Source organism: Lemur catta, chromosome 1, assembly GCF_020740605.2.
Source record: "Lemur catta isolate mLemCat1 chromosome 1, mLemCat1.pri, whole genome shotgun sequence".
Lineage (NCBI taxonomy): Eukaryota > Metazoa > Chordata > Mammalia > Primates > Lemuridae > Lemur > Lemur catta.
In genome coordinates, this window is record NC_059128.1 from 285,912,006 (window position 1) to 285,939,554 (window position 27,549).

The 27,549-nt window shown below is 51.4% G+C and overlaps 1 protein-coding gene across 2 annotated transcripts in view; it reads right to left on the minus strand.

Annotated features, from left to right (window-relative positions):
• Positions 1–27,549, minus strand: part of LOC123630832 (minichromosome maintenance complex component 3 associated protein) — a 43,243-nt gene that overhangs the window by 6,930 nt on the left and 8,764 nt on the right. Inside the window, exons 8-24 of one of the 2 annotated variants that reach the window (XM_045540862.1) lie at positions 25,878–26,075; positions 25,311–25,579; positions 22,890–23,052; positions 20,242–20,402; positions 19,198–19,439; positions 18,734–18,924; positions 17,921–18,021; positions 14,256–14,387; positions 13,881–13,994; positions 12,921–13,073; positions 10,559–10,756; positions 8,918–8,986; positions 8,706–8,840; positions 6,179–6,332; positions 1,974–2,232; positions 1,681–1,778; positions 293–683 (exon numbers count right to left, since the gene is read on the minus strand). In XM_045540862.1, coding sequence (XP_045396818.1) covers positions 293–683; positions 1,681–1,778; positions 1,974–2,232; positions 6,179–6,332; positions 8,706–8,840; positions 8,918–8,986; positions 10,559–10,756; positions 12,921–13,073; positions 13,881–13,994; positions 14,256–14,387; positions 17,921–18,021; positions 18,734–18,924; positions 19,198–19,439; positions 20,242–20,402; positions 22,890–23,052; positions 25,311–25,579; positions 25,878–26,075 — 3,028 coding nt within the window. Of the gene's footprint in view, positions 1–292; positions 684–1,680; positions 1,779–1,973; positions 2,233–6,178; positions 6,333–8,705; positions 8,841–8,917; positions 8,987–10,558; positions 10,757–12,920; positions 13,074–13,880; positions 13,995–14,255; positions 14,388–17,920; positions 18,022–18,733; positions 18,925–19,197; positions 19,440–20,241; positions 20,403–22,889; positions 23,053–25,310; positions 25,580–25,877; positions 26,076–27,549 lie in introns of those variants that run through there. The other variant, XM_045540863.1, reaches the window with a different exon arrangement.

Sequence of the window (27,549 nt, forward strand, 5' to 3'; positions counted from 1 at the left end):
CAGCTCTGGCCCAAGCCCGTCTAGTCTGAAAACAGGGACCCAGCCAGGCAGGCAGGATTTGGGGGTGGGATTCCTACCGGCGCTGAGCAGACCCTCCGGGACCACTCTGCTGGTGGGCAAGGCCAACACTCTACAGAACCCGGCCCCTCTGACCTGGGAACCAAGGTGGGTGCAGCGAGCACAGCGGGGTCGGGGATGGGCAGGTGTGCAGGGGAGTGGACGTGCGAACGCACACCCGTGCCGAACCAGACCCGCCCACCGCCCACCGCCCCTCTCCAGCACAGGCACGCACCCCCTGGGGGCGGAAGGTCCATCTGTGGAAGCTGGAACCCGAGCACGGCCTGCTTCAGCCAGGCCAGGTGCTCAGGCGTGTTCCAGTGCAGGTGAGGAAGCAGCCGGCTGCCCCCTGCCTCGGCAAACTCGGTGACAGGCCAGGAGAGGTCACACAGCTGCTCGGAGGACACCACAGACGCCAGGAACTGCAGCACAGTGTTGAACAGCTCGATGATGGCGCCTGGCTCCTGCGGGGCCAGGCCACCCAGACGCCTCTCTCTTCTGTCATGGAAAAAACGGCCGCTGAACTCACGGCCAACCCCATCTTCGACGTACTGAATGAGGGTCTGGCAGCAAAGGTCAAGGGCACGGGGGCAGCGGGAGACCAGCCACTGAACCGCCTGCGAAACCTGAGAGCAAAGATGGGGGAAGAGACCTGACTGGAAGAGTCACAGTTTCTCAAAAGCAGCGTTCCGAAGGTCTCGGCACTCCTCCTAGGGCCAGGGGACCGCCAAGGGCTGCCCGTGGCAGGTGCCACCAGAGCACCCACTCTCAGCCACAGCAGGAGGAGCCTGCTCTGTGGCGGAGCCTGCAGACCCGCCCACCAGGGGCGCTGGAGAGGAGCCCCAGTTCCCACCCAGCCCTGAGGACGGTGGCCAGCAGGCCCAGCCCAGGAAGGGCCCAGGCCCTCGGGAAGCCAGTCCTGCACGTGGCCCTCAGCATGCACAGAAAGGGAAGCCGTGTCTTCTCCCTCTCAGGAACTAACAGCTCCACTACCTGCCAGGATGCCATCGCCCGCAGCCATCTTTCTCCCAGTGGTTACTTTTATTTTAGCTCCTGGCACCTCTTTCCCTACGTGCAATTATCAACACAGACTTCCTTTCTTAAGGAAATCTCAGATAACGTTATTTCTTCATATATCCTAAGTTCAATTGCCCTAGAAAAATAATTTGTATTTTTTTCTATACTTTCAGATATAAGACATGAGTGGTCATATTTTAAATTCATAAAAACAAAAACACTAAAAAAATGTACATGAATAATTTAATTTGTAGATAGCAGTACCATGGGCAAATTTTATCTTTTGATTTCTGCTTATATTTTTAGAAAGTTATCTGTGTAAAACATAAAATTAAAATCACTACAGGGCGTGGTGTGCGCCTGTAGTCCCAGCTACTCAGGAGGCTGAGGCAGGAGGATCGCGTGAGCCAGGAGCTGGAGGCTGCAGTTGAGCTGTGATCTCGCCTGTGAATAGTCTTGGCACCACAGCCTGGACAACATAGCAAGACCCCATCTCTTAAAAAAAAAAAAATTTACAGACACTGATATACACTAAATTCAAGATAGAACAAAGGGGGAAAAAAACCAAAATATCTTGATGGGCCGTTAAAAATGACGAAACCTTACCTTAGTGGTACCTTGTAGATCAAGAACAGAATCAGGGATCTCAATAACAGTGTAGTCTGAAATCAGCTTAGCTGAAACCAAATCCTGCAGCATCAGACCTTCGAAGAGGAACAGAGGAAGGTCACGCGTGTTTACTCTGGGTTATACTCGTGCTGAGGCGTCCCACTGTGCCAACCCCACGCAGCCCCGCAGCTGACCGTCACCATGGGGGTTCCTGGCCCGGTGATTCCCGACCCCGGGCTCTACGCCTTATTAAACACCACTAGTGCATGAGTGAGACTTTTGTCACAAACCATCCTCTACGTCCTTCTCGACGGCGTCCCCGCCCGGGCTGGGCACCAGAACCACCAGCGGAAGCGCGGGCTGGAAGGGCTTGGCCTGCAGGAGCTGCTTGAGCTGCAGCAGGGCCGACAGCCAGTACACGTCCTCCTCCGCCACGTCCTCGCTCCTCGTTCTGGGCGGCAGCAGCAGCACCAGCCCGCTGGCTCCCAGGAGGTCCTTCTGCGTCTCCACTGCATCAAGGGCGCCGTCACTGAGGGCGCCGTGGGCCACCTGCAACAGCACGGACCGTCGGGATGCACACACCGGCGCACACGCCAGCAGCAAATGGCCCGCCCAGAGCTAGTGCGGCCAGACGGCCTCCAGGGACACAGCTGGGCCGGCCCTGCCTCTGGGAGACCATGAATCAGTGCCAGAAACAACTGGTCAACACGTGACTCAGCCCACGGCGACTGCTGTGTTTGATCACAGGCGTAACAGCAGTTAAGGCCCACGACGGGGATGCAAGCCAGCGGCAGGCAAGGATGGGGACACATTTCTAGGAAGCAGCGAGCATATGGGACCCATCCCTGGGTCAGGGAAGCAGAGGAAGCCACACCTAGCGGCCACAGACTGGCATGAAGGAGCAGGGCCGACTGAGCCTGCGAAGCACCCACCTGCGGGTGGCGTCTGAGCACAGTCCCGAGAGCATCAGGTGCAGGGCGTCCTCAGGCGCAGGGTGGGAGCTGCCCCAGGGAGGAGATGGGACAAGCCCCTTCCAGAAACACCCAACAGTCCAGGGAACAGAGACAGATCCAGATATTCAGGAACCCAAATGTGTCCCCAGAAGGCTGGCCTGCCACTCAGTGACCTTCCACCCCACCCCAAACACAGGGCTTCTCCGCTGACCTTTTAGGGCCTCACTCATGCACAGACAGCCTTGGCTAACAAGTCCCAGGACAGCCTCCAACATGAAAGAGAGAAACTAGAATAACAGAGCAAAAGAAACCCACAGGAAACAGACACTGCATAGAACACAAGAAAACGTAGGCCAAGAAAACCCTAATTCCCTCAGAAAGGTAAGAGGACAAATCCCAAAATAGTATCAAGATGCTATTAAAAAAGTCAAAATACGGACAAGAGGAGGAAATGATAGATGAAATGAAAACTCCATAGGACATTCGAAAAATGAAGTCAAGGTGATCTCCCGGAACACAGCATGGGAGACGAGACTGAAGGCAGGACGGGGGAGGTGAGCAGCTTGGGCTGACTGACGAGCTCCGGCTCCCAGGCGCTTGTGAGCCAACAGGACAAAGGGAAGGGAGGCGGGTGCCAGAGATACACGTCCCGGAAGTGAGCCCAGAGCCTGCCCCTGGAAGGAGCCCGCCAAGCCCAGGCGATGCGCAAGGGAAGCCCAGTGCCAGGAGCAGAGTGAATTTCCAGAACCCCACGAGAGAGACAAAACCAGGCCACACGGAAAGGAGCAGAAATATCCTCATCTCAACAGCCACAGTGGAACCAGATGACAGCGGACCAAAACTGGAAGGAAAATACTTCTCTACCTATAATTTTACAAAGCTGGCTAAATTATGAAGCAAATGTGAGAATAAAATAAATGCATTTGCAGAAAGAAAAGGACTCAGAAAATTCCCCTCCCAGGCATCCTTCCTTCGGAAGCAACCAGAAGACACGCAGCGTCACACAAGGACTAAAGCAAGGGGAAAATGCTGCTGGCAAGGCCATGCCAGGGGGAACGTGGCACCTGTCGGGCCGTGTTTCACGGGCTCTGCAGGTGCAAACATGTCGCCACCACCCAGTGGCATAGAAGCTGCACGGCCCTGGGCAATTTAACTTCTGAGTAAAACAGGGATACTAAGGAAGGGCACTCCTATGTAGGTGTCACTGAGTCACAGAGCAGGCGGAGGAGCAGGGACCCTGCTCAAACCCTGGCTCTAAGGCCCGTGCTACTTGGACGGAGAGCCCAACGGCAGCCACCAACCCAGACAAGACGATGTGTCTGCTCGGAGGAGGGCTCGGGGGAGAGGGGACGTGGGTGGACCAGGGGAAGGAAAAGAACATCTGGAAAACTCTCCTGAGATATATGTGGCCCATCTGGTAAAAATTAAAGAGTACACAGAAAATTCTGTGAGAAGATACAGCAAATATTTCTTGCATTGAAGTAAAGAAATGTCACGAAAAGAACAGTGCAGGCTCTGAGGTGAAAGGCACAGAACCCCCAAAACAGGCTGGGCGCGGTGGTTGCTCTGGGAGGCTTCAGCGAGCTATGACTGCATCACTGCACTCCGGCCTGGGGGACAGAGCGAGACCTTGTCACTCAAAAAAAAAAAAAAAGGCTCCAGTTCCCCCCTGAGGTGATACAGAGCGACGGTGGAGCTGCCGTGGGAGCCGGCAGGCTGAGTGGTGCCATGCAGCAGAGCCCGCTCCTCACCGGGTGTGCCACGCCGTGTGGGTCCTGGTGTGACCCGTGACCCCTGCCCTGTGGGCTGGGCCTAGTGACACGCTTCTAGAAGACAGAATCCAGCAAAAGTGACAGGACGTCACTTCCAAGATCAGGTCACAGAGACTCTGACTTCCACCTGGGCTCGCCTTCTCGCACCGGCTGCTGACCGCTGCCCTGTGGAGGCCACGCGGCAGGAGCTGGGGCAGCCGCTGGCCGCAGCCGAGCCAGCACTTTGGTTCCTACCTCGCGGGAAAGCCTGAGCCAGAGAACTGGCGAAGGCCAAGCGGGACTCTGACTCGCGGAAACCATGAGACCACAGATGTGTGATGTTAATCGGCTATATTGGGGGTAACCATTACGTAGCAACAGGTAACTGACATGCTTATTTTCACGGGGTGCAGCAGAGAACAGCCAGACCGGATGAATACGTGTGCTCTGGAAACACCACAGAAACCCAGCCCCGAGGGGCAGGCAGCGGCTCTCAGCCCGCGTCCCATGCAGCCATCTGACTTTTTAACTACATACAAGTGTTACTTTTGCTACAAATCTTAAAACTAACCACAAGAGGAACAACAAACTAACTTCCGATAGGTGAACTGTGACTTCATAACCACAGGAGAAGAGGGACCAATGTGCGCCGAGAAGTCACCGTGGCCCAGGGACTTGAGAGCATGGTGGCTCCGATCACCTTTGTGCCTCCTTTACGTTTCGTGCTTTAAGGTTTTGTACGTGTGTTACCTCTGGGAACTGTGATAATAGTATCGAAAAATGAAAGAAACAAAACCCCATAAGCAAACTATGATTTGAAAAACTTCTAAGGACAAAGGGGACACAAACTGGAACACCTCATGCGGACGACCGGGGTGCCGGGAAGGCACTGCTGGGGACAGGGCTCTGGGCCACAGAGGCCACTGGGCCAGTAGCTCAGGGCAGACAGCGGCCAGGCGGGCCTCCCTCCAGGCACGCAGCCCCACGACCTCCCGGGGCGTCGCAGAGGCAAGGTCGGGTCCTCGCCCAGGCCACGGACACCGGGTCCACTCCCTGCCGAAGCCCGCACTCTGCCCTGCACTGTCTCCACATGTATAAAACAGGGTTCGTCTGGTTTTACTTCTGAACACAGAGGCTGAAACCTAGAACCCATTTATGCAGGTTTGCATCTAATGAGGAAATAGAGTCTCATTAAACACCATCTTCCCTGGGAGCCAGCTAAGCTCAGTATCGTGGGAACACCTATAAAGAGTAAAACTTAGAGCTTCAACAAAGAACTGAGGACAACGTGAATGTAAAACAAAACAGCGAAACTGAAATGCCCGACACTGAACCTACACACTAGCTGGGATCCAGCTTCGTGAAAACTACACAGGATTAAAAACTTGTTCTCCTAGTAAAGCCTGACGAGTCGGGAAGCTGTTTTGACGCCGCTGTCAGGCATTCCTGGGGAACACTCTGCGTCTCTCATCCCCCCAAGTTAACTACCAGAGGCCCACGGAGGCCAAGGCTTCTAAATTACATACAAAACATCCTAAGTGCACCCGTAAACTGTTCAGGACGGTTCCGCGTTCTCACCAGGTTCTCAAAGAGGTCTGTGACGGCCACGGCCCCTGCTCTGCTGAACCCAGCTTGGCCCATCACACCAGACACGACACTTGCTTCTGAGCCTCCCAGTCTTTCAAAACCACTTCAGAGAATAAAGAGTATTTATGGGATCCCAACGATGCCTGAGAGTGAGGGAAAATAATGAAATTACAGAAGTGAAAACACAGAGAGACTGTCACTCACCTTTATACACACGTTCACAGAAATTGCCTGACCCCCTCTGCCGCTGAGCGTGTTGAAAAGTGCAAGTGTCTGAATCCCGCCAGCATTGCTACACGTGTCACCTGCCAAGCCATCATCTCCCATGAACTTGACTTTTAACCAATTTGCTAGAATTCTGTAGATAAAAAAAAATAATACATGAGGAATCTAATTCTGAATTTGAACTATAAAGATTTCCAGGAAAAGAATAACAGAGAAATATCACACAGATCCAGGTCCACAGACACCAAATCTTATCTTGACGCTGACCTGGACAGAACAGGCTGTCATTTTAAAACAGGGCAGGGAGCGCCACAGGGCTACTTACTGGGGTAAGAGAAGAGGGCACGTGTGGAACTGGCTCATTCTAATGAGACTTAGGACTCTGAAGTACTAAGAAAAGATTTTGAGCAACTAAAAATGTCCCTACAGTTTGAAGTACATGTTTTACAGAATCAAATTTCTCATGCCTGACACCTTAAGCATTCTTAAGTGACACATGAACTGAACTTAGTAAATCAGAAGACAGCTGTTTTAAGAAATGTATCACCATTTAAATACTTCTAAAATGCCACAACTCTCTTCTTTGCTCAGCTGTCCTATGAGATAAACTTCATGACTTTCTTTCTTTTTCCTTAGGCTGCATGTGTTCCAATAGTAACCGCTTAAATGTGTTCTGGTTGGGTGCAGTGGCGCACACCTATAATCCCAGCACTTTGGGAGGCTGAGGTGGGAGGATCACTTGAGCCAGGAGTTCGAGACCATCCTGAGCAACATATCGAGACCCCATCACTAGAAAAAATAGAAAAATTAGCCGCTAGTGGTGGCACGTGCCTATAGTTCCAGCTACTCAGGAGGCTGAGGTAGGAGGATCACTTAAACCCAGGGGGTTGAGGTAAAAGTGAGGTATCAACGCACCACTGCACTCCCAGCCTGGGTGAGACAGTAAGACCCCGTCTCAAAAAAAAAGATTTTTTTAATTAAAAAATAATGTGCTCTGCCAGGCGTGGTGGAATGCACCTATAGTCCTTCTGCTAGGGAGGCTGAGGTAGGAGGATCACATGAGCCCAGGAGTTCAAGTACAGTGAGCTATGAGGATGGCCACCGCACTGCAGCCTGGGCAACCAAGGTCTAGACCAAGAACCGATCTCTATAAAAAAAAAAAGAGCACCGTGTTCAGAGAACTTGGAACCCTCATGTGTTGCTGGTAGGATGTAAAATGGTGCAGCCCCTGCAGAAAATAGTTTGACAATTCCTCAAAGACTTAAAACGCTGAGTTACCACACACTCCTAGGCATGCAACCGAGAGAATCACACCCATATGTTCACACAATATTTATAAATGAATGGTCCCAGCAGCCTTACTCATAATGGCCCCAAAGTGGAAACAACCCACGTGCCCACCAACTGATCAACAGATAAATGACGTACGGCACATTCACACAGTTGAGTGTTCAGCCACACAAAGAAGGAATGTAGCACTAGCACATGCTTCAACATGGATGAGCCTAGAAATCGTGACGTTAAGGGGGTTTGCCAGTCACACAGACGCACTGCAGGACTCCACTTCTGCAAGGCGGAGAACCCCACAGAAACAGGAGCACACCAGCAGCCATCGGGGCTGGGCAGGGAGAAGGGGAGGCTGCAAATGAACACGGTGTTCTCTGTAAGTGGAAATCTGTTCTGGAGTTAGATGTGGGAATGGTCATAAAACCCTGTGAATATAACTAAAAATCACTGAAATGAACACTTTAAATGGGCAAAGTTTGTATTATATGAATTACATATCAAAGTTATTAAAAAAAGAAAAGTAACACGTTCTGTAGTTACTTTAAAAGTATAATGTCTATAAACCATTTGGTTATAGAAACTAAATGCCATGTCAATATTTTCTATTTCTTTTTTAAAATGCCAAAAGTTTTTTCTAAGGCAAAAAAATTAAAGTACAGCAAACTGTAAACATCTTCCCCAAGAGTCTAAAATGAAATCAGCTCTAATCAATATACCTTAACACAGCTTTAAATAACAATCAACTTTCAAACACTTCATGACTAAGACTATTGCTAAGTTTATAGAATAAAAATTGAAATAATCAAATCAGCCTGGGCAACAAAGTGAGATCCCATCTCTAGAAAAAATAGAAACAGCAGCTGGGCGTGGTGGTGGCGCCTGTAGTCCCAGCTACTCGGGAGGCTGAGGAAGGAGGATGCTTGAGCTCAGGAGTTTGAACTTGCAGTGAGCTATAAACATGCCACTACACTCCAGCCCAGGTGACAGAGCAAGTCCCTATCTCAAGAAAAAAGACAAAGAAATAATCAACTCTAAAGTGTCAGCTTTAAATCATGAACAAAAGAGGCTGCAAATCCAAGCATTAAAATGTAACCCTATGCTTCAGTTTCCACGAGAGGAACCTCCCCGGCCCAGGCCCGCAGTTCGCCTGCCCTGTTCTCCCGGAGAAGTCACTCCGCCGCTCGGCATCCAGACCCCATGGAGGGAAGCCCTCCCTGACCTGCCAGGACTCCCCGGGGACTGCTCCTCTCCATCGGGCAACACCAGCACCAGCTTCCAGAACACGCGCTCCCGCCTCCCCGGGAGGTGCTTGGCCACAAGGGATGGCAGGTCCAGAGGTGCCCACGCTGCATCGCTGCAAGGGACAGACACGTGGGTCAGCGGTGTGCGAGCCCCGAGCGGGAGCAGCACGCGTGACGGGGCAGGACAGACCTCAGCAGCTGCTGGTGGAAGTGCTGCACCTTCATCTGGTGAGCCGTCTGGGTTCGGAGCCGCCTTAGCCTGCAGAGAAAGGGAGAAAGACACTACACCTACCTGAGGCTGGCTCGTGCCCACAGCGGGGCTCAACAGGTGGTCACTGACGTTTCTGAGTGAAAAGTAATGGGCTAGTGTCTCCTGCTGGGGAATACTTAGGGGATGGAGAAAGATTGTTTTTGCTAAAGAAACGTGTTAGTCAGAGGACTCCTTTATTCCCTAAGTATAAATTTAGCACCTACTGTGTGCTGGCTATGGAGATTGAGCAATTGACAGACAAAAATCCTGCCCTTCAAAAACATATGCTCGGGGGGAGAAAGAACAGCGTCTACAAGTGGCTGGCATGGCATGTGGGAAGTGCCGGCCGTGTGGGCAAGTGCTGCCAGGTGGGCAGGAGCCGTGGCGTGTGTTGTGGTCTCGCTCAGGTGGTCGGAGAAGGTAATGTGCGACCGAAGACCTGAAGGAAACAGGGAGCCGCGGAGGGTACGGCCAGGCCATGGCAGGACTGGAGCTGGCACGTTTGGGGACAGCACCGGGGCCTCGAGGAGGGGCTCAGTCCATGCTGCAGAGACCTAGGGTGCAGCACAGGGATGCTAATGAGGGAGGTGGGCGACCCGACAGGTGTCAGAGGACACCAGGGGAAGCTGCCACACAGGCGACAACCCGGTGAGAAGTGCTGGCAGCAGGTGCAGACACCTGTCGGGCCCAGGCACGTTCTGGGGGTAGAGCTATAGGACGGTGGGTCCGAGAGAGCGAGATGCAAGCCCCGGTTTGTGACCTGAGCACCGGGGACAGGTGGGACCTGTGAGCAGGGAAGGGGCAGGCTGGGGCAAGCTCAGGGTCAGAAGCTGGACTGGGAACTGGACATGGAGTCTGGACGGCAGGGACGAGGCCCAGGCTGGAGATGCCGAGGGGGCAGTCAGCGTGGCGGTCAAGGGAGACTCCAGGGGAGGGGACACAGATGCCGTGATGCCAACAGGAGGCCAGACCACTGTGCCAAGGTGGCCAGGGGTCAGAGAACACACCCCAAGCCTTGTCCTCACAGCACACCCCAAACACCCACCAGGCCCCCCACCCACCCTGGGTACAGATGCAGTGATGGAGCCCCAGGAATCTCATGGGGTCAAACAAAACCCACGGGGACAGTTTCCAGAGAGAAGAGCCAGTGACAACCAGGAGTGGCAGGGAGGGCTGCACCAAAGGGCCTCGAGGGAGACACTTTGAGGGGAGGACAGAGCCGCCATGACGCTGCTACGGGAATCGGGTGTCCTGCGAAGGAGGACAGAGGGGATGGGTGGGGCGCGACACGGGCCAACGCAGACGCTGGCTCCCCAGGGAGGAAGGTGGCTCGACTGGGCACCCAGGAGAATGGGTGGTTCTGAGCCAGTCTATCAGCAGGGCCGAGTCTCAAGGCCAAAGTCCTCTGAAATCAGAGGCTGCTTTCCCACAGAGCAAGCCCCGCCCACAACCGTGGGAGAGATGACCCTCGGCTCACAGCTCCGCGCTGGCTGTCTTCCTCCACACACACACACACAGAGTTGGCTCCGATCAAGCCAAGTGGGCCCAGCCCCGAGGATGCAGGGGCGGCCAGGTGCTGACCTGGTGCAGGAGATGCCCACTTTCCCTGCGTGGCCCAGGTCCAGCAGGCCCTTGGCCAGGTTCTCCTCAGCAATGGGGCACTCTGCGCTGGGCGCCAGCGCCCTCAGCCGGTCGTTCACGTCCACACAGCAGGGCGCCGCGGGGAAAGCCCGCATTTGGCGCCGCAGTTTCTTCCGGGCTGTGACAGCTTCCCTCCACCTGGGGACACACCAACATATCATCACTGCGTGTTTTTGAGATTCACCCAAGAAGACTAATGCAAAAACATGCCCCAGCACCATACATGGGGAAACACGTTTGTTGGCCGTATGTTTAGGTCTTCTCCAGCAAGCCTTCACACTGAGAAACCAATCAGAATTAAGACTCAGGCAAGGGGAGGGCATCATCTCAAACAACTGTGTCCGCAGTGAAGCTACTGAATTGAAGAGCTAACGGCGAATGACCTTTGCAGGCAACACGGCTGCCAACCTAAGACACGTTTACCGCTTGACCCAGCAACACACAACAGGAACTGTTCTCCAAACACGTGTGTGTGTGTGTGCACACACATGAAACATCTGTACAACGGTGGTCACTGCAATGATCTCTGTCACAGCTAAGCAGAGAAAGCCACGTGGGAGTCCATCCACGGGAGCCAGGAAAGTCACTTAGGGGACATTGTCGCACCACCGACAGCAGGGAGAGCAGGTCATGCTGCCCTGGTCACGTGTCCACCTCACATCAGACAGCGTGAGAGAAGTCTAGACCAACGCAGGGGACACGCTCCCATCCCTGCGCCGACCGTAAGAAGGGACAGAAAGTGTCTGGATGGGCACATAACAGCTGCTGCTTCTGAGGAACGGACAGGGCCTGCCGTGGAAGGGAGGCTGACTTCTCGCTGTACTCCCTTTTATTTATTTATTTTTATGCTCTGTAGAGACGGGGGTCTCACTATGGTGCTCAGGCTGGTCTGGAACTCCTGCCTCGGCCTCCCAGAGTGTCGGAAGCACAGGCGTGACCCACCACGCCTGGCCTATATTCCCTTTTATACTGTTGCAATTGTCAAGTACACTATTACTTATTTTAAATTTTATTACGAAATGAATCACAACCACATGCCCAGTTTAACGACTGACAATGAGTCAAACGCCAGCATATTCCATGCAGTTGAGGGTCGTCACTGTGACCAGCCTCCATCCGTTCCCAGAGGAGCCACTATGCTCACTTCATAACCACTATTTTCCTTCCTTCCCTTTTTTTTTTCAATTTTTTTTTTTACTTAAGCATATGACGGGGGCACAATGTTTAGGTTACGTATATTGTCCTTGCCCCACCCAAGTCAGAGCTTCAAGCGTGCCAATCCCCCAGATGGTGCGCACCGCATCCATTAGGTGTGACTATACCATCCCCTCCTCCCCCCTCCCTCCTGCCCGACACCCGATGAATGTTACTACTATGTGTGCACTTAAATGTTGGTCAGTTAAAACCAAGTTGATGGTGAGTACATGTGGTGCTTGTTTTTCCATTCTTTTTTTTTTTTTTTTTGAGACAGAGTCTCGTTCTGTTGCCTGGGCTAGAGTGAGTGCCGTGGCATCAGCCTAGCTCACAGCAACCTCAAACTCCTGGGCTCAAGCAAGCCTACTGCCTCAGCCTCCCGAGTAGCTGGGACTACAGGCATGCGCCACCATGCCTGGCTAATTTTTTTCTATGTATAGTTCTAGTTGGCCAGATAATTTCTTTCTATTTTTAGTAGAGATGGGGGTCTCGCTCTTGCTCAGGCTGGTCTCGAACTCCTGACCTCGAGCGATCCTCCCATCTCGGCCTCCCAGAGTGCTAGGATTACAGGCATGAGCCACCGCGCCCCGCCTGTTTTCCATTCTTGTGATACTCCACTTAGTAGAATGGGCTCCAGCTCTATCCAAGATGATACATTTCCTTCCTTTCTTTAGAGTTGTACTATTACATATAAATCCCAAACAATCTCTTCAGTTTGAACATACACCATTGGTATGCTGTGTGCATTCCCCTGATAACTGCTTCTCCCCTCGCTACTTGTGTTCTGAAAAATCACCCAAGTGGAGGACAGAGCGTAGCTGGGCCCGTGCACAGCCGTCTCCACGTCCCGTGCAGGGAGTGAGCAGCAGGCACCTCACACGGGTCTGCTGGACACAACCACCCCCAGTCTCGTGCCTTACTTACCCCTGAGTTTGAGCTATTCAGGAATACGTGTGTGAGACTTTCTGAAGTGTAACCCAATTAGAGGAGGGTCCATTATAGGCGTTTGTTGCTATAAGCTGCTCTTAATCCTTTATCCCTGACTGAAGGAACGGACGGCCTGTGCGTTCCGAATGTGTGGATTTGAGCTGCAGGACACAGGACTCACCGCTGGAGATACTTGCAGAAGCACTGAAGTTCCTGCAGTGTCTCCTTTGCAGTCTGGAAAATTTCCTCCACGAGAAACAAGTCTACCAGGTGGGCACAGACGTCCTCACAGCAACGGGCCATGCGGACCCTCTGGTCTGTCTCCACCGCGTTCCTAGGAAACAGGGCAAGCACCATGGCAGACACCGCGCCGGGGCCCACGGACGCCGAGGGCTGGCTTTAACAGCGCAAGTCCGCGTCCTCAATGTTACACGTAGTTACAGCTGCACTGCAAGAGAAGCTTTATGGTTTTCATTTTACATTAAGTACAGATACCTGGAAAACGGGAAAAGAACAAAAGTGGTACAGGGTGCCAGACTACACACCCAAAGAGGCTCTTGTAATAGTCAAAAAATAAACCTTTATCTCACCAAAACAGTTAGAACATGTAATCACTTATTTAATCACTACTATTTCTTAGAGACAAGGTCTTGCTAAGTTGCCCAGGCTGGAGTGCAGCGGCTGTTCACAGGTGCGATCACAGCACGCCACAGCCTCGGACTTCCGAGCTCAAGCAATCCTCCCACCTCAGCCTCCCACATAGCTGGGACTACAGGCACAAAACCACTGTGCCCAGCTTAAAAAGTTAATTTTTAAATAACCATTAAGACAACTGCAAAATCTTCTCATCAGCAGCATCCAACATTTGCAATTAGAAGTGTCTGAAATACACCATAAATGCTAGTGGCTAACGAGGATGGCCAGCTATAGTCATGTGGTGGTGGCCCTCAGATAAACCAGTATCTCAAAGAGAAATTTTTATAATAAAATTCTGTCAACCGAGAGAACACAGACGACTATGTCAAATTCATTTGGCTACAAGACCGAAATAGCTTAAGCAGGCAAGACACGTTTCCAATCGCCCATGCTCGGCTGAGCTCAACCCGAAGTCCCCCGGCACTGCGGACAGCACGTCACTCACTTCAGCTCCTGGGAGCAGGTTTCCCTCACGCACTCCGTCACCACCAGTTCCACCAGTTCTGCGGCCAGGCCCTGGCCCAGCTGGCTCAACACCAGTTCTCTCTCTTGTTTCAACCTACAGGGAAAAGAAAAGTGCACAAGGGCAATGTTTCAGAATAAAAACAAGTGACACTTTCCCCCTGGACCACGCAGATGAGGGCTGTGCTCCCCAACACCACCCTCCCCGCCCGTCCTGGCTGGAGACCCCCACTCCCTGGGCCCGAGTACGTGAGGACGCCGGTGACAGCCAGGGCCTGACGGCAGCACGGTGGACAAGCACAGGGAACCACGGGCCAGCACTCCTGTGTCCACGCACTGAGCGCCGGGGCCCACTCACCTCTCCTCCTCAGCCCGGCGTCTCTCCTCCTCCCTCCGCTCCCTTTCCTCAGTCACTTCTTCGGCAGCAACGTGCCTCAGGATGCCCGTGGTTTCTGCTGCCAACAGATCCTCCATGGCAGTGTTCGAAACTCTAGGCAGAGCAAAACGAAGAGCATTCAAAATCAGAGAAGAAAACAAAGCCATGTAAACCATGTAACTAAACTTCTAACATTAGCAAGGAAAAGAAATACAGATTGAGTACCCCTAATCTGAAATCCAAAGTACTCCAAAATCTGCAGTTCTGGGAAGATAACATGACACTCAAAGGGAAATGCTCATCGGAACATTTCAGATTTTGGACTTTCAGATTAGGGATACTCGACTGGTAACTATACGGGAAATATTCCAAAATCCAAAACACTTCTGGTCATAAGCACTTTAGATACGGGGTACTTAACTATCCTTCTTTGGCTTTCAGCATAAAAATTGAGCCCACTGTTAGAAACACTTAATCTACCAAAACTGACTCACAAAGAAATAGAAATTCTGAATAGACCCGTGACCAGTAAGGAGACTGACTCAGTAATTAAACGCCTCTCAACAGGCTAGGTGCTCACGCCTGTAATCCCAGCACTCTGGGAGGCTGAGGCAGGAGGATCGCTTGAGGTCAGGAGTTGATGACCAGCCTGAGCAAGAGTGAGACCCCATCTCTACAAAAAACCGAAAAATTAGCTGGGTGTGGTGGTGGCACCTGTAGTCCTAGCTACTGAGGAGGCTAAGGCAGGAGAATTGCTTGAGACCAGCAGTTGGAGGTTGCTATGAGCTGTGATGATGCCACCATACTCCAGCCTGAGCAATAGAGTGAGACTAAGTCTCAAAAGAAAAAAGAAAAAGAGAGAAAACAACTCTCAACGAAGAAAAGCTTAAGACCAGAAGGTTTCATTGGTAAATTCTACCAAACACTAAAGTAGAGCTAACACCAAACCTTCTCAAACTCTTCCAAAAAAAACTGAAGAGACAGGAACATTTCCTAACTCATTCAGTGAGGTCTGCATTGCCCTGATACCAAAGCCAGGCCAAAGGCACGGTAAGAAAACTACAAGCCAGTGTCCCTCACGAATGTTGATATAAAAATGTTCAACAAAATACTAGCAAACTGAATTCAGCAAGATAATTAAAGGATTATACACCACTGCCAAGTGGGATTTATTACTGGAATGCAAGGAAGGTTCAGCATATGAAAACCAATCAGTGTAATGCAACCACATTAATAGAATGAAGAGGGGAAAAAAAAACACATGATCATCTCGATTGATGATGCAGAAAGCATCTGAAAAAACACTTTTTCATGATAAAAACCCAGTAAACTAGGAATAGAAGAGAATGTCCATGGATCAAAAAATTTAATATTATTAAGATGACAATATTACCTAGAGCAATCTAGAGATTCAATGCAATCCCTATCAAAATCCCAATAGCACTCTTTTGCAGAAATAGAAAAACCCATCCTAAAATTCACAGGGTATCTCAAGGAACCCCAAATAGCAAAACAATCTCTAAAAAAGGATAACGTTGAAGGATTCATACTTTCTGATTTCAAAACTTACTACAAAGCTACAGTAATCAAAACAGTGTGGTATTGGCGTACGGACACACATATGGACCAATACAATAGAATAGAATGGAATGGAATAGAATATAGAGCTCAGAAACAGACCCTCACATACACAGTCAAATGATTTTCAACAAGGATGCCAAGACCATTCAACTGGGAAAGGACAGTCTTCAACAAATGGTGCTGAGAAAACTAGATTCCCACACACAAAAGAATAAAGGTAAACCCTTGCCTTACACCGTACACAAAAATGAAATCAAAATGGATCAAAGACCTAAACTTAGGAGCAAAAACGGTAAAACTCTTAGAAGAAAACATAGAAGAAAATCTTCACAACACTGGATTTGGTGATGATTTCTTTGATATTACCCCAGAAGCACAGGCAACAAAAGAAAAAATAGATAAACTGGACTTCAAAATTCAAAACCTCTGTGCATTGAACAATACTATCAAGAGGGATAGGACACCTGCATAACAGGAGAAAATATTTGCAAATCACACATCTGATAAGCAATTAGGATCCAGAATATAAAATAACTCCTAAAATTCAACAACAACAAAAAAAACCCAAGTCAAAAACTGACGAAGGACTTGAGTAGACATTTCTCCAACGACACATAAATGGGCAATAAGCACATGAAAAGATGCTCAACCTCATTTGAAATTAGGGAAACTCAAATCAAAACTGCAGTGAGATCCCACCTCACCCCTACGATGATGGCTACTAGGAAAAACAGACCAAAAACAGACAATAGCAAATGCTGGCAGGGACAGAGAGAACTGGAACCCTTGTGCACTGGTATTGAGGAGCCACTGCAAAAAGCAGTAGGGTGGTTCCTCGAAAAATTAAAAATAGGTCACACAATCGGGCGACCACACTCCCAGGCACGACCCCGCGAGAACTGAAAGCGGAGGCTGCACAGTCCTCTGTGCACCTGCGTTCACAGGCGCTTTCCCAGCAGCCAGAGGCAGAAACAACCCATGCGTCTGTCAGCAGATGAACAAGACAAATAAAACATGGCACGTACGTGCAACGTCTGCGTGTCTGTGTACAAATACACAACGCAACGTCATTCAGCCACAAAAGGGATGAGATCCTGGCATGTGCTACAACACGGATGAACCCTGAAGACTGTGCCCAGTGAAATCAGCCAGACACAAAGGACAAGTGCACAAAGGACGACGCCACTGAAACAAGTTATCCACAAGAGGCGAATTCGCAGAAACAGAGAACAGCACAGGAGATGGGAGAATGGAGAATTATTGTTTAATGGGTAGAGAGCTTCTATCTGGAATGATGGAAAGTTCTGGAAATAGACTGTGGTAACAGATACACAACACACTGTGAATGTACTTAATGCCACTGAATTGTAAACCTAAAAATGGTTAAAATGATAAATTTTGTGAGGTATATTTTACCACAGTAAAATAAAAGTAAGCCCATGGAAACAACATTTCTTTTTAGTTGCATCACATATAAAGTATGCGTCTAAGTCTACTGTGAAAAAAAAAAAAGAATCAAACCTATGGATAAGGTTGGTCCTTTTGTGTAATCTACATTTTATACAAGTGCGATAATACCTTTTCTTATTATTGTGCCACTTCACATGTACTGCGATTTTTAAAAGATGTTTGAAATCCTCAAGAAAATCAGATTTACCTAAATTTATTATTTCAATTAGCTTTACAAAAGTTGCATAAGAGCTTAGAAAGATTTCGATTACTAAATTTATTAAGACTAGATCAAGTAAAAGTAGATGTTTTTAATTTTTAATAGTGAACTAATTTTTATTTTGTTTGATTTTTAAATTATGTTTAAAGCTTAAAGAAAAACAGGCTTTTTATTAATACGCATTTTAATAAACCACGCGTTGCTCAAAAGGCATCGCAAACGGAAACGGCGAGCCCACGGGAACAGAAGGCCGGGCCCGAGGGGCCAGCACAGACCTGGAGGCGGCGCGGACCGTCCTCAGCCTGCGCCAGGGGCAGCTGCGCTCTCGAGGGGATGAACAGAGCAGCTACGCGAGAGGACGGGGGCAGGGGCGGGCTGAGCGCCCGGCGTCACTCACCCCAGAGCCGCGGCTGCGTAGGCGGCACCCGCAGAGCCGACCTCCTCGCAGTCCCTCTGCAGGGCCTCCTGGATGAGCTCGTCCACCACCTGCGCCAGGTCCTGGGAGAGACCAGCACGGGGTTGACGGGCGTCCACCCAGGCAGACGGCGGGCAGCACCGCCAGGAGGGTGAGGCGTCTCAGAACGACGTGCAGGACCCAACACCCAACACGGGGGCCTGGGGCTGCTCCCACAGAGGTACGGGGCAAGCCCGCTGCCCACCGGACAAGCCCTGCACGGCCCAGCCTTCTCCGTCTGCAAGGACGTCCCCAAGTTCTATGGCCATTCTGTCCACACACCCCAGGGATGCCGGGATCCCCAAGCAGCCTCAGTGCTCAGCGTCTGGCCCCAAGCAGCCAGGGAGACATAATCACATCCCACAAACCGTCCTGTGGACAGGCCCACTCAACCCCAAGCCGCCCCCGCGGCGGGCACACACAATGCTGCCCGTGATCCCACAGGCCGCGGGTCGGCCTGTCCCCCAGCCGCCTGGAACGAGCAGGCGTAAGGTGGGTTAGACCAGACACACGGGGCTCAGGCCGGCGCTGTGCAGGGAAGCCCCTAGTGCTGCTCTGACTGCTGAGACCACAGTTCTGCGCGCAGCCAAGTGGGTCCACCCCAGCTCGGCCACCTGAGGCTGAGTGACGTGGGCAGGTCCCCCCACCCGCCGACTCTGCCTGGCTCCTCCCCTCTGAGACCGGGCGACACAGCCCCACCTCACAAGGGATAGAGCCAGTGAGCTTCTCAGAGCCCTGCTCTGGAAGGTTCCCTACCGCATCAGAGTACACGGGCACAGGCTTTGGAGGAAGCGGCTCAGGCTGCACGGAGGGCTGGAAGAGGCCTGGCGCCACTGGCGGCAGGGCCAGTGCCGGGACAGGAGGCAGATGCGAGGGTGAGGGCGCGGGGACAGGGAGAGGTGGGGGCACGCCCGGCTCCACACCACAGTCCTCTCCCCTGTCGACACCTGGAAGTAAACATCCGGGGAAAACAGCTGCAGACGCTCCACGGGTCTCACAGTGACCCTGAGGACCGGCCGGCCCTCCCCGAGAGACCCCCCGGGGCACCTCCCGAGGACGTGTGCCATGGAGGACAAGCACCCTGACGTCCCGCAGCCAGGAGTGGGCAGCTCAGTCCATGCAGTGAGAAACCTCTGAACACTGAGCAAGAGCCACACCCAGGCCCCAAGCAAGATGCGCTCTGGCTGCCTCGGCCCAGAGGAGACCACGGCCACACTCACCCGCTGTGTCCAGGCCCGGTCTCTGCATGCCCACGGGCAGCTCTGTGGCCAGGCTCTCCCCGACATACTTGTTCTGGGAGTTGAAGCTGCACGTGGGGGTGTGACGAGGGACCGGGGGCAACGGCCCTCCGTTCACCATCTCCCCGATGGAAACCACCAGCTTCCTGGTAATGAACACCGACTTCCTGGCCTTGGAGAGTCCTTCTGGCTCCAGGAATGCAGACCGGTTCAGCTCAACACAGCTACCCACATGACAAAGAGCCCAGAGAGAGGTGTCAGGGGAGACAGCTCACCCCTCGGGGCCCTGCTGCATCACTGGGAGCCCCTCGGGGGGAAGCGGGAGCTCCCACACCCCACAGGCCCCATGAACCAGGAGTGAGGGCCAAGGCCAAGGCCCAGTCCTCCGGCTGCCAGCCCTGGAGTTTCACCACGACCACGGCCCCTCCTGGCCCCGCGTGGAGCGACACACACCTACAGCTCCTGTCCTGGCTCAGCCACAGCCGTGTTTGCAGAGCACAGGGCTGGGGGAGGAGGCAGGCACGGCAGGCAGGTGAGGCTACAGGGCGGGGGCACCCAGCATGGGACATAGTGTTATGTGCCATTTTCTGGGAGAAGCCGGGGATTCCGTCGTGGTCTCAGGATACTCCGACAGCAAAGCACAGACAGGACCCCGGCCTGGCCTGCTGGTGCCGCCATCCCAGCCATCAGAGGTGGGCGGTGGCCGGTCTCGGCTAGCAGAGGCAATCTTCCAGGGACAGAATAAGGAAGGCCCTAACCCTTATCTTTACGTTCTTTGGTAACTCACAAAAGGCACTGGTTTTGGAGTCACTAAGAACTTGGTCTGAACGCGACCTGCTGACAACCAGCGTAACCGTGGGAACCCGCCTGGCCACGGCAAGCCGCAGCGTGCCCACCTGGCGCCAGGGAGGCAGCACGTGCCTTCTCCAGGGCCGGGCAAGCAGCTCGCACTTCACAGCCCTTTATCAGAATCAAAAAGAAAAAAAGGAGGGGGAGAGAGGCCCGAGCTCCGCCCTCAGCCCTCACCCGTCAGAGACGGTGAGGCCGTGGCAGCTGAGGAAGTCTGTGGCCTCGTCGCAGTCTCTGAACAGGAGCATGCGCACCACCCCGTCCAGGGGAAAGACAGTGGATCGCTGTGTGCTCACGGTGTACGCGAAGTTGAGCGCCCGGAGAGCGTCCTTGCGGATCTGAAAGGAGAAGTGAAGTCGCTGCGGTCTCAGAGAGACGCCCAGTTAGACGACGCCATCAGCCACCCACAGACACAGAAAGGGCCAGCATGGGGGCCGGGGCTCCTGCTGGAGCCAGGTCCCTCGGGAAGGCAGTTTGGCAACACAGACCCCAAGCCGGAGATGCCCAGCTAACAGTCACACAGGAAAGGGTGGGCTTTCTTCTACGTATAAGAAAAATGAGGCCGGGCGCGGTGGCTCACACCTGTAATCCCAGCACTCTGGGAGGCCGAGGCGGGCGGATCACTTGAGGTCAGGAGTTCGAGACCAGCCTGAGCAAGAGCCAGACCCCAGCTCTACTAAAAATAGAAACAAATTAGCAGCCCAACTAAAAATATATAGAAAAAATTAGCCAGGTGTGGTGGCGCATGCCCGTAGTCCCAGCTACTTGGGAGGCTGAGGCAGGAGGATCGCTTGTGCCCAGGAGTTTGAGGTTGCTGTGAGCTAGGCTGACGCCACAGCACTCTAGCCCAGGCAACAGAGCAAGACTCTGTCTCAAAAAAAAGAAAAATGAGAAAACAGTCTATCAACAAGGGCACGGAAAGTAAACTGTGGCAACCACTCAGAAAGCTACATAGGTGCTCACAGGTGTCACGGAGACCAAATTAAGCATGACCTGGGGACAACACCGTTCTTTAACATCATAACAAGTACCATAAAAAAGGAAGACAAAGGAAAAACATGAAAATGCTAACGAAAATTATGTCAGCGCCGGGACCCCAGGTGATCACGTTGCCAGTCCTCGTGCCAATGTCCTTTCACCACAAGCCTGGACTGCTCTCAATGCTGAGAGCACAACAGTGAGCAAAACAAACAAAATCTCCGCCCCACGTGGCTGGCTCGCCAGGACAGAAACCAGCGCCACAGAAAACGGATACGTGAAGTACAGCCAGCGGAGATTAAGCGCCAGAGAGCAAGCAGAGAGCCGGGCTGAGAAGGCCGCAGCCAAGCCAAGGCCCGGGAGAGGGCAAGTCCGCCAGGGAACAGCGGCGAGAACAGCACGTGCAGAGAGCCCGAGGCAGGAACGTGCAGGGCGGGAGGGCGGGAGGCTGTCCCTGCAGCCGAGCGAGGTGGGAGCAGGAGACGAGGTCTGAGACAAGAGGACCGTGTGGGTCACTGCTAGTGAAAACGCTGGTTTTCTAAAGAAGAAAACACTTGGGTTTCTCTTTTGTTTAAAGTTACTAAATATGGTCAACATTCCAATAACATTAAACTATCATCGTAAAATTTAATCATAAGTTTTATTTAACAACTGCACAGAGGTCCCCAAGTGGCAGATTGTTAGAAACATTTTCCTTTGTTGCAGAATTTCAGTTCTGTTGGCCACTGTCAGACCTGACAAGAAGGGGCAAATGTATGTGCAAATGCTTTGCCCGGGACACGACTGTGGGTTTGTCACTGTTCTCAGGAGGACTTGGTGTGGCCAAAGACACGACCTGCTGGGCAGGTCCTGAGCCCCCGTCAGGCGACGGTACAGGGCACGTCCCACGGAGCCAGCGCGCGTGGGGGCCTAGGGCAGAAGGCGCCTTGGGGGCTGTCAGTTACCAACCCCAACTCTAAAGAACTAACTTTGGGCCAGGCGTGGTGGCTCACGCCTGTCATCCCAGCACTCTGGGAGGCTGAGGTGGGCGGATCGCTCGAGGTCAGGAGTTTGAGACCAGCCTGAGCAAGAGCAAAACCCCGTCTCTACTAAAAATAGAAAGAAATTATCTGGCCAACTAAAATATATACAGAAAAAATTAGCCGGGCATGGTGGCGCACGCCTGTACTCCCAGCTACTCGGGAAGCTGAGGCAGGAGGATCGCTTAAGCCCAGGAGTGTGAGGTTGCTGTGAGCTAGGCTGACGCCACGGCACTCACTCTAGCCAGGGCAACAAAGCGACACTCTGTCTCAAAAAAAACAAAAAACAAAAAAAAGAACTAACTTTGGAAACTCTGAGAGTTTACACGCTACGCAGAACCCAGAAAAGAGACTAATCTTCTTGCTGCCTTTGGACCCCAGTGCACAGCGCGGACAGAGCAAAGAGCAGATACTTTGATATTTATTGAAATGAATTCCACATTATCAGGCTCAATCCAAAACTTCAGATTAAATACACTAAGAATTTAAAAGTTAGGGATTTTGTGCACATACTATGCGATTTTTGCTTTTTGGTTTCTTTGTTTTCATTGATTATGATAGTGCTGAATTCAAAGTAAGTAGTTCCCAACAGATTTCTCTTATCTGAACCAGACAACAGTATTTTCTGTCTCGCGGCCCTCTTTGGTGGGGGCCGGTGGGGCCGACCCCTGCACATAAACAGGGGAATGCTGGCAGCACCCTCACGGGTGCCATGGGGTGACACGGAGTCAGCCCGCGACCTGCTCAGAAGGGCCCTTGGAATGCAGACGCACTGAATACCAAAAGTAACCTGCTCTCTTCAATTCTGCAAACACAGCTGTTACTCACCTGATTAAAGTAGCAGTGTAAAAGACAAGCGTTCAGGTAAGAAGCCGATTGGACCAGTTTGAAAAATCTCACAAAATTATTACTGTTCAATGCAGCAAAAGCTTGAACAGCAAATTTCACCTCGGAGGAGTTTCTGACATCAGGATGGAACTGCTGTACTTCTCTGTTAATTAAAGGAGAGAAAAGAAGTGAGACAAAATCTCCGTCAAGAAAGGAATAATAAGTAACTAGATTTCGGCCAGACGAGGTGGCTCTCCCCCATCATCCCAGCACTTTGGGACACCAAGGTGGGAGAATCGCTTGAGGCTAGAAGTTCAAGACCAGCCTGAGCAACATAGCGAGACCTGTCTCTACAAAAAAAAAATTTTTTTAATTAGCCAGGCATGGTGGTGGCGCCTATAGTCCCAGCTACATAGGAGGCTGAGGCAGGAGGATCATTGAGCCCAGGAGTTCGAGGTTGCAGTGAGCTGTGACTGTGCCACTGCACTCCAGCCGGGGGACACAGCAAGACCCATCTCTATGGCCAGGCGAGGTGGCTCACACCTGTAATCCTAGAACTCTGGGAAGCCAAGGCAGGAGGATCACTTGAGGTTCAGGAGTTTGAGACCAGCCTCAGCAAGAGTGAGACCCCGTCTCTACTAAAAATAGAAATTGGCTGGACAACTAAAAAGAAAAAAAATTAGCTGGGCGTTGTGGCATGCACCTGTAGTCCCAGCTACTCGGGAGACTGAGGCAGGAGGATCGCTTAAGCCCAGGAGATTGAGGTTGCAGTCAGCTAGGCTGAGGGCATGGTACTCTAGCCCAGGCAACAGAGCAAGACTCTGTCTCAACAACAACAAAAAAAAGACCCATCTCTAAAAATAAATAAATAACTAGATTTCAACCACACTGAGAAAGAGGGTCTTAACGGTGAAATGTGCTAAATTCATAGTAACCTCAAAGCTACCATTCTTAGGCTAGATTGATAGGCACAGGTTTTCTTTAAAAAGATGATAAAGTAAACAAATTTAAGAAACAATTTAGGAATCAGTGATCAATAGGTTAATTTAAAATAACACCAACAGACTGTTAGCTGTGTTTGATGACAAAGTCTAAGAAACAAAAAATTTAAATTTGTTTTGTCTAGAAATAAATAGATTTGACTGAATTATTCAAGATAGGGACAAATGCTTGTCACATATGAAAACACTACACAGCCACTTTCCGCAACCCGTTTACATACAAGGCTTAACTTTAAAACTTAAAATCAATCACATATCTAGATAGTCTGCAACAAGCTTCTTGGGGAAAATATAAAGCTAAAAAAGAGTTTTGGGCCAGGCGCATTGGCTCACACCTGTAATCCTAGCACTCTGGGAGGCCGAGGCGAGCGGATCGTTTGAGCTCAGGAGTTCAAGACCAGCCTGAGCAAGAGCGAAACCCCATCTCTACTAAAAATAGAAAGAAATTAGTTGGATAACTAAAAACATATATATAAAAAATTAGCCGGGCATGGTGGCGCATGCCTGTAGTCCCAGCTACTCGGGAGGCTGAGGCAGGAGGATTGCTTGAGCCCAGGAATTTGAGGTTGCTGTGAGCTAGGCTGATGCCACGGCACTCTAGCCCAGGCAAAAGAGCGAGACTCTGTCTCAACAAAAAAAAAAAAAGAGTTTTGGCAAAAATAGAAGAATCTTGAAACTAAAGGGGCACTACCCACCACCAAGTTCGGTTTACCAACCACACAAACCATGGCCCAGAGAACTCTGCCGCATCATATAAACATCTGCTTATGGATCAAGACCAGAGTCTAAAACTCATTCATTCTTAATATTCCATTTTTAGCATTTTCGTTTCACACAATTTTTTCCTCTCTCATTACTCAGACCTTTGACAAAACTATCTGGAAACACCGAACTGCCGGCAACTCTGGCAGGGCACCCTGAGCTCCCCTGTCCTGGTTCACTCACTCTTCCCGCTGGGAGGATTCCTCCCTCAGGTCCCCGCACTGACAGTTCTCAGAGACGAGTGTGCGGGCCCACGTCACATGCCCGCCCAGCCCAGCAGACTGCACAGCCGCCGCCAAGGCCTCTCACTATCAGCCCAACGTTGGCCGCCAGAGAGACCTCGGCACCGTCGCTACCACCACCCGCAAAGGCTCTTTTCCTGTTTAAACTCTGCCTCTTCAGACACCTTCGGCCCACTTTGCTGCTGCTGTTGTTAGTCAGGATCTCGCTGTCGCCCAGGCTGGAGCGCTGGGGCATCATCGTGGCTCACGGCAACTTCCACCTTCTGGGCTCGAGTGACCGTCCTGCCTCAGCCCCCCGAGTGGCTGGGACCACAGGTGCCACCACCACGCCCGGCTAATTTTTCTTATTTTTTATAGAAATGAGATCTTGCTGTGTTGCTCAGGCTTTAGGCCAGGTTTGGATTGTGAAAATTCACCTGAGGATGTCTCCCTTGTTGAGATTGAGCAGAACATTGTAGCCCTGGAACTCTGCTTCACTGGCACAGAGGGTGCCCTTGCTGCGCAGGTCCTGGTACATCTCCTTCAGGCTCTGCAGGCACTTGGTCATGTTCTCGTTGTTGATCTTGGCATCGAAAGAGGACATGGGCTCCTCACACATGAAGTGGGCACAATGGATGTGAAACCGGGTGCACTTCTCGATCAGGGACACCGTCAGGGGGTCGCAGAGATGCTGCTGCGTGATGTCCTGCCCACAGGTGAGGAGGAGGATTACACACAGGCACACGGCACACCTGCACACGCTGCTCATACATGCACGTTCCCATGCACAGCGTCAACCGAGAAAAATCATGCTTATTCCCAAACTTCTCACATTTCAATTTGAAACAAAGCCCATGAAGCACATTTTAATAGGACTTTGTAATGGTTTAAATAAAAGTGTATTTTTATTACAGATGACGCATAACTGAGTAAAAGGGAAACAATCAGTTTGACTTTGGAATTGACGTGCACTTTCTAGTCTCCAGATCGGAGGCGGATGATACCTTCCGGATGCCCCGAGTGCGGTTCCACACGAAGTCGTACCAGTCCCGCAAGCTGCCCTCCTGCTGGTCCATGATCTGGGTCACCAGGTAGTCCATGGTCCTGCTCAGCACCAGCGAGGGCCGCAGCTCATGCGGCAGGGGCTCCTCCTGATCCGCCGAGGACCGGCTGTACTCCTTCACGGCCGCCGCATGGTCCACCTAAGGACGGGGACAGGGACAAGCTGCTTGGGTGGCAGACGCTGGGCCTCCAGCAGAGTCATGCCGTAAAAACGAGGAGAGAATCACACGTACACTCACGCAAGATCAATATCTGAGAATACATTTTTTCTTTAGAGACAAGTTCTCTGTCACCCAGGCTGGAGTGCTGTAGCGTCATCACAGCTCACTGCAACCTCCAACTCCTGGCCCCAAGCCATCCTCCTGCCTCAGCCTCCAAGTATCTGAGACTACAGATGCGCACTGCCACACCCGTCTAATTTTTCTATTCTTGGTAGAGACGGGGTCTCACTCCTGCTCAGGCTGGTCTCAAACTCCTGGCCTCAAGCCATCCTCCCACCTAGGCCTCCCAGAGTGCTAGGATTACAGGTGTGAGCCATCATGCCCAGCAGAGAATACATTTTCTAAATATAAAATTTCTGTTAAAAGGTGACAATCAAAATCCAAAAACAAAATAAATTGAGAAACTTTATTTTGGCAAATATGACAAGGAGTTAAGAGGGTGTCCCCAAGAAGCAGAAGGGATATAAGTGAAGACGCACCTGCCTGGCTCCATAACACAAAGATGTGGCAGATAAAGGACTTTAAAGCATTCAAGGGTCCCAGCCAGGTTACATCTACACGGACCAGAGGGAAAACAGCGAGAGGTGGCGAGGACTGACAGGGCACGGCGGTGGAGGCTGTGTGCAGGGCGGCCCACAAGAGGGCTGCGGCTGCATCGTCCCCCTGCAAAGGGAGGGGAAGACCCTGGGCCAAGGAGGTGCAGAGACAGCCACAGGACAAGGCCATGGGCATCTGCTCTGTCCCGGGCAGGAGCCATGGGCTCTACAGTGACACCTGCTGCTGGGCTGGGGACCCTGTGCTGGGAGAAGGGTGCTGTGAAACCAGCCAGAGAACGGAGAAGTCCACAGCAAAACTAACACCGAGCAGGAGGAGCGAAGACGGCAGGTCCCTGAGCAAGCAACTTGGGAACATACCTCGACACGTGCTCAGGAAAGGTCATACCCCGATGCAGTAATTTCATTCTTAGGCTCTATCCAAAGAAAATACTCTAAATACCATAGAAGCATTACGCAGAAGATGCCAAACAACATTATTAATAAAACTGAAAAATTAGAAATAGCCTATCTACCGATGGCAAAAATAGGGGTTTTGACAGAGCTACATCATCAAATATGCTATCGTTTAAAAATGTTCACAGTTTATAATAACAAAAGAAAATACACGACACAATTTTAAATGAAAAAAATACATACAAAATTGTATTTAAAGAATAGTCTCAAATCTGTAAAACAAACATAGAAAAGGACAGAAGAAAGGTGGGTACAGTGGCTCACACCCATAATCCCAGCACTCTGGGAGGCCAAGGCAGGAGGATGGCTATGGTCAGGAGTTCAAGCCCAGCCTCAGCAAGAATGAGACCCATCTCTACCAAAAATAGAAAAAATTAGCCAGG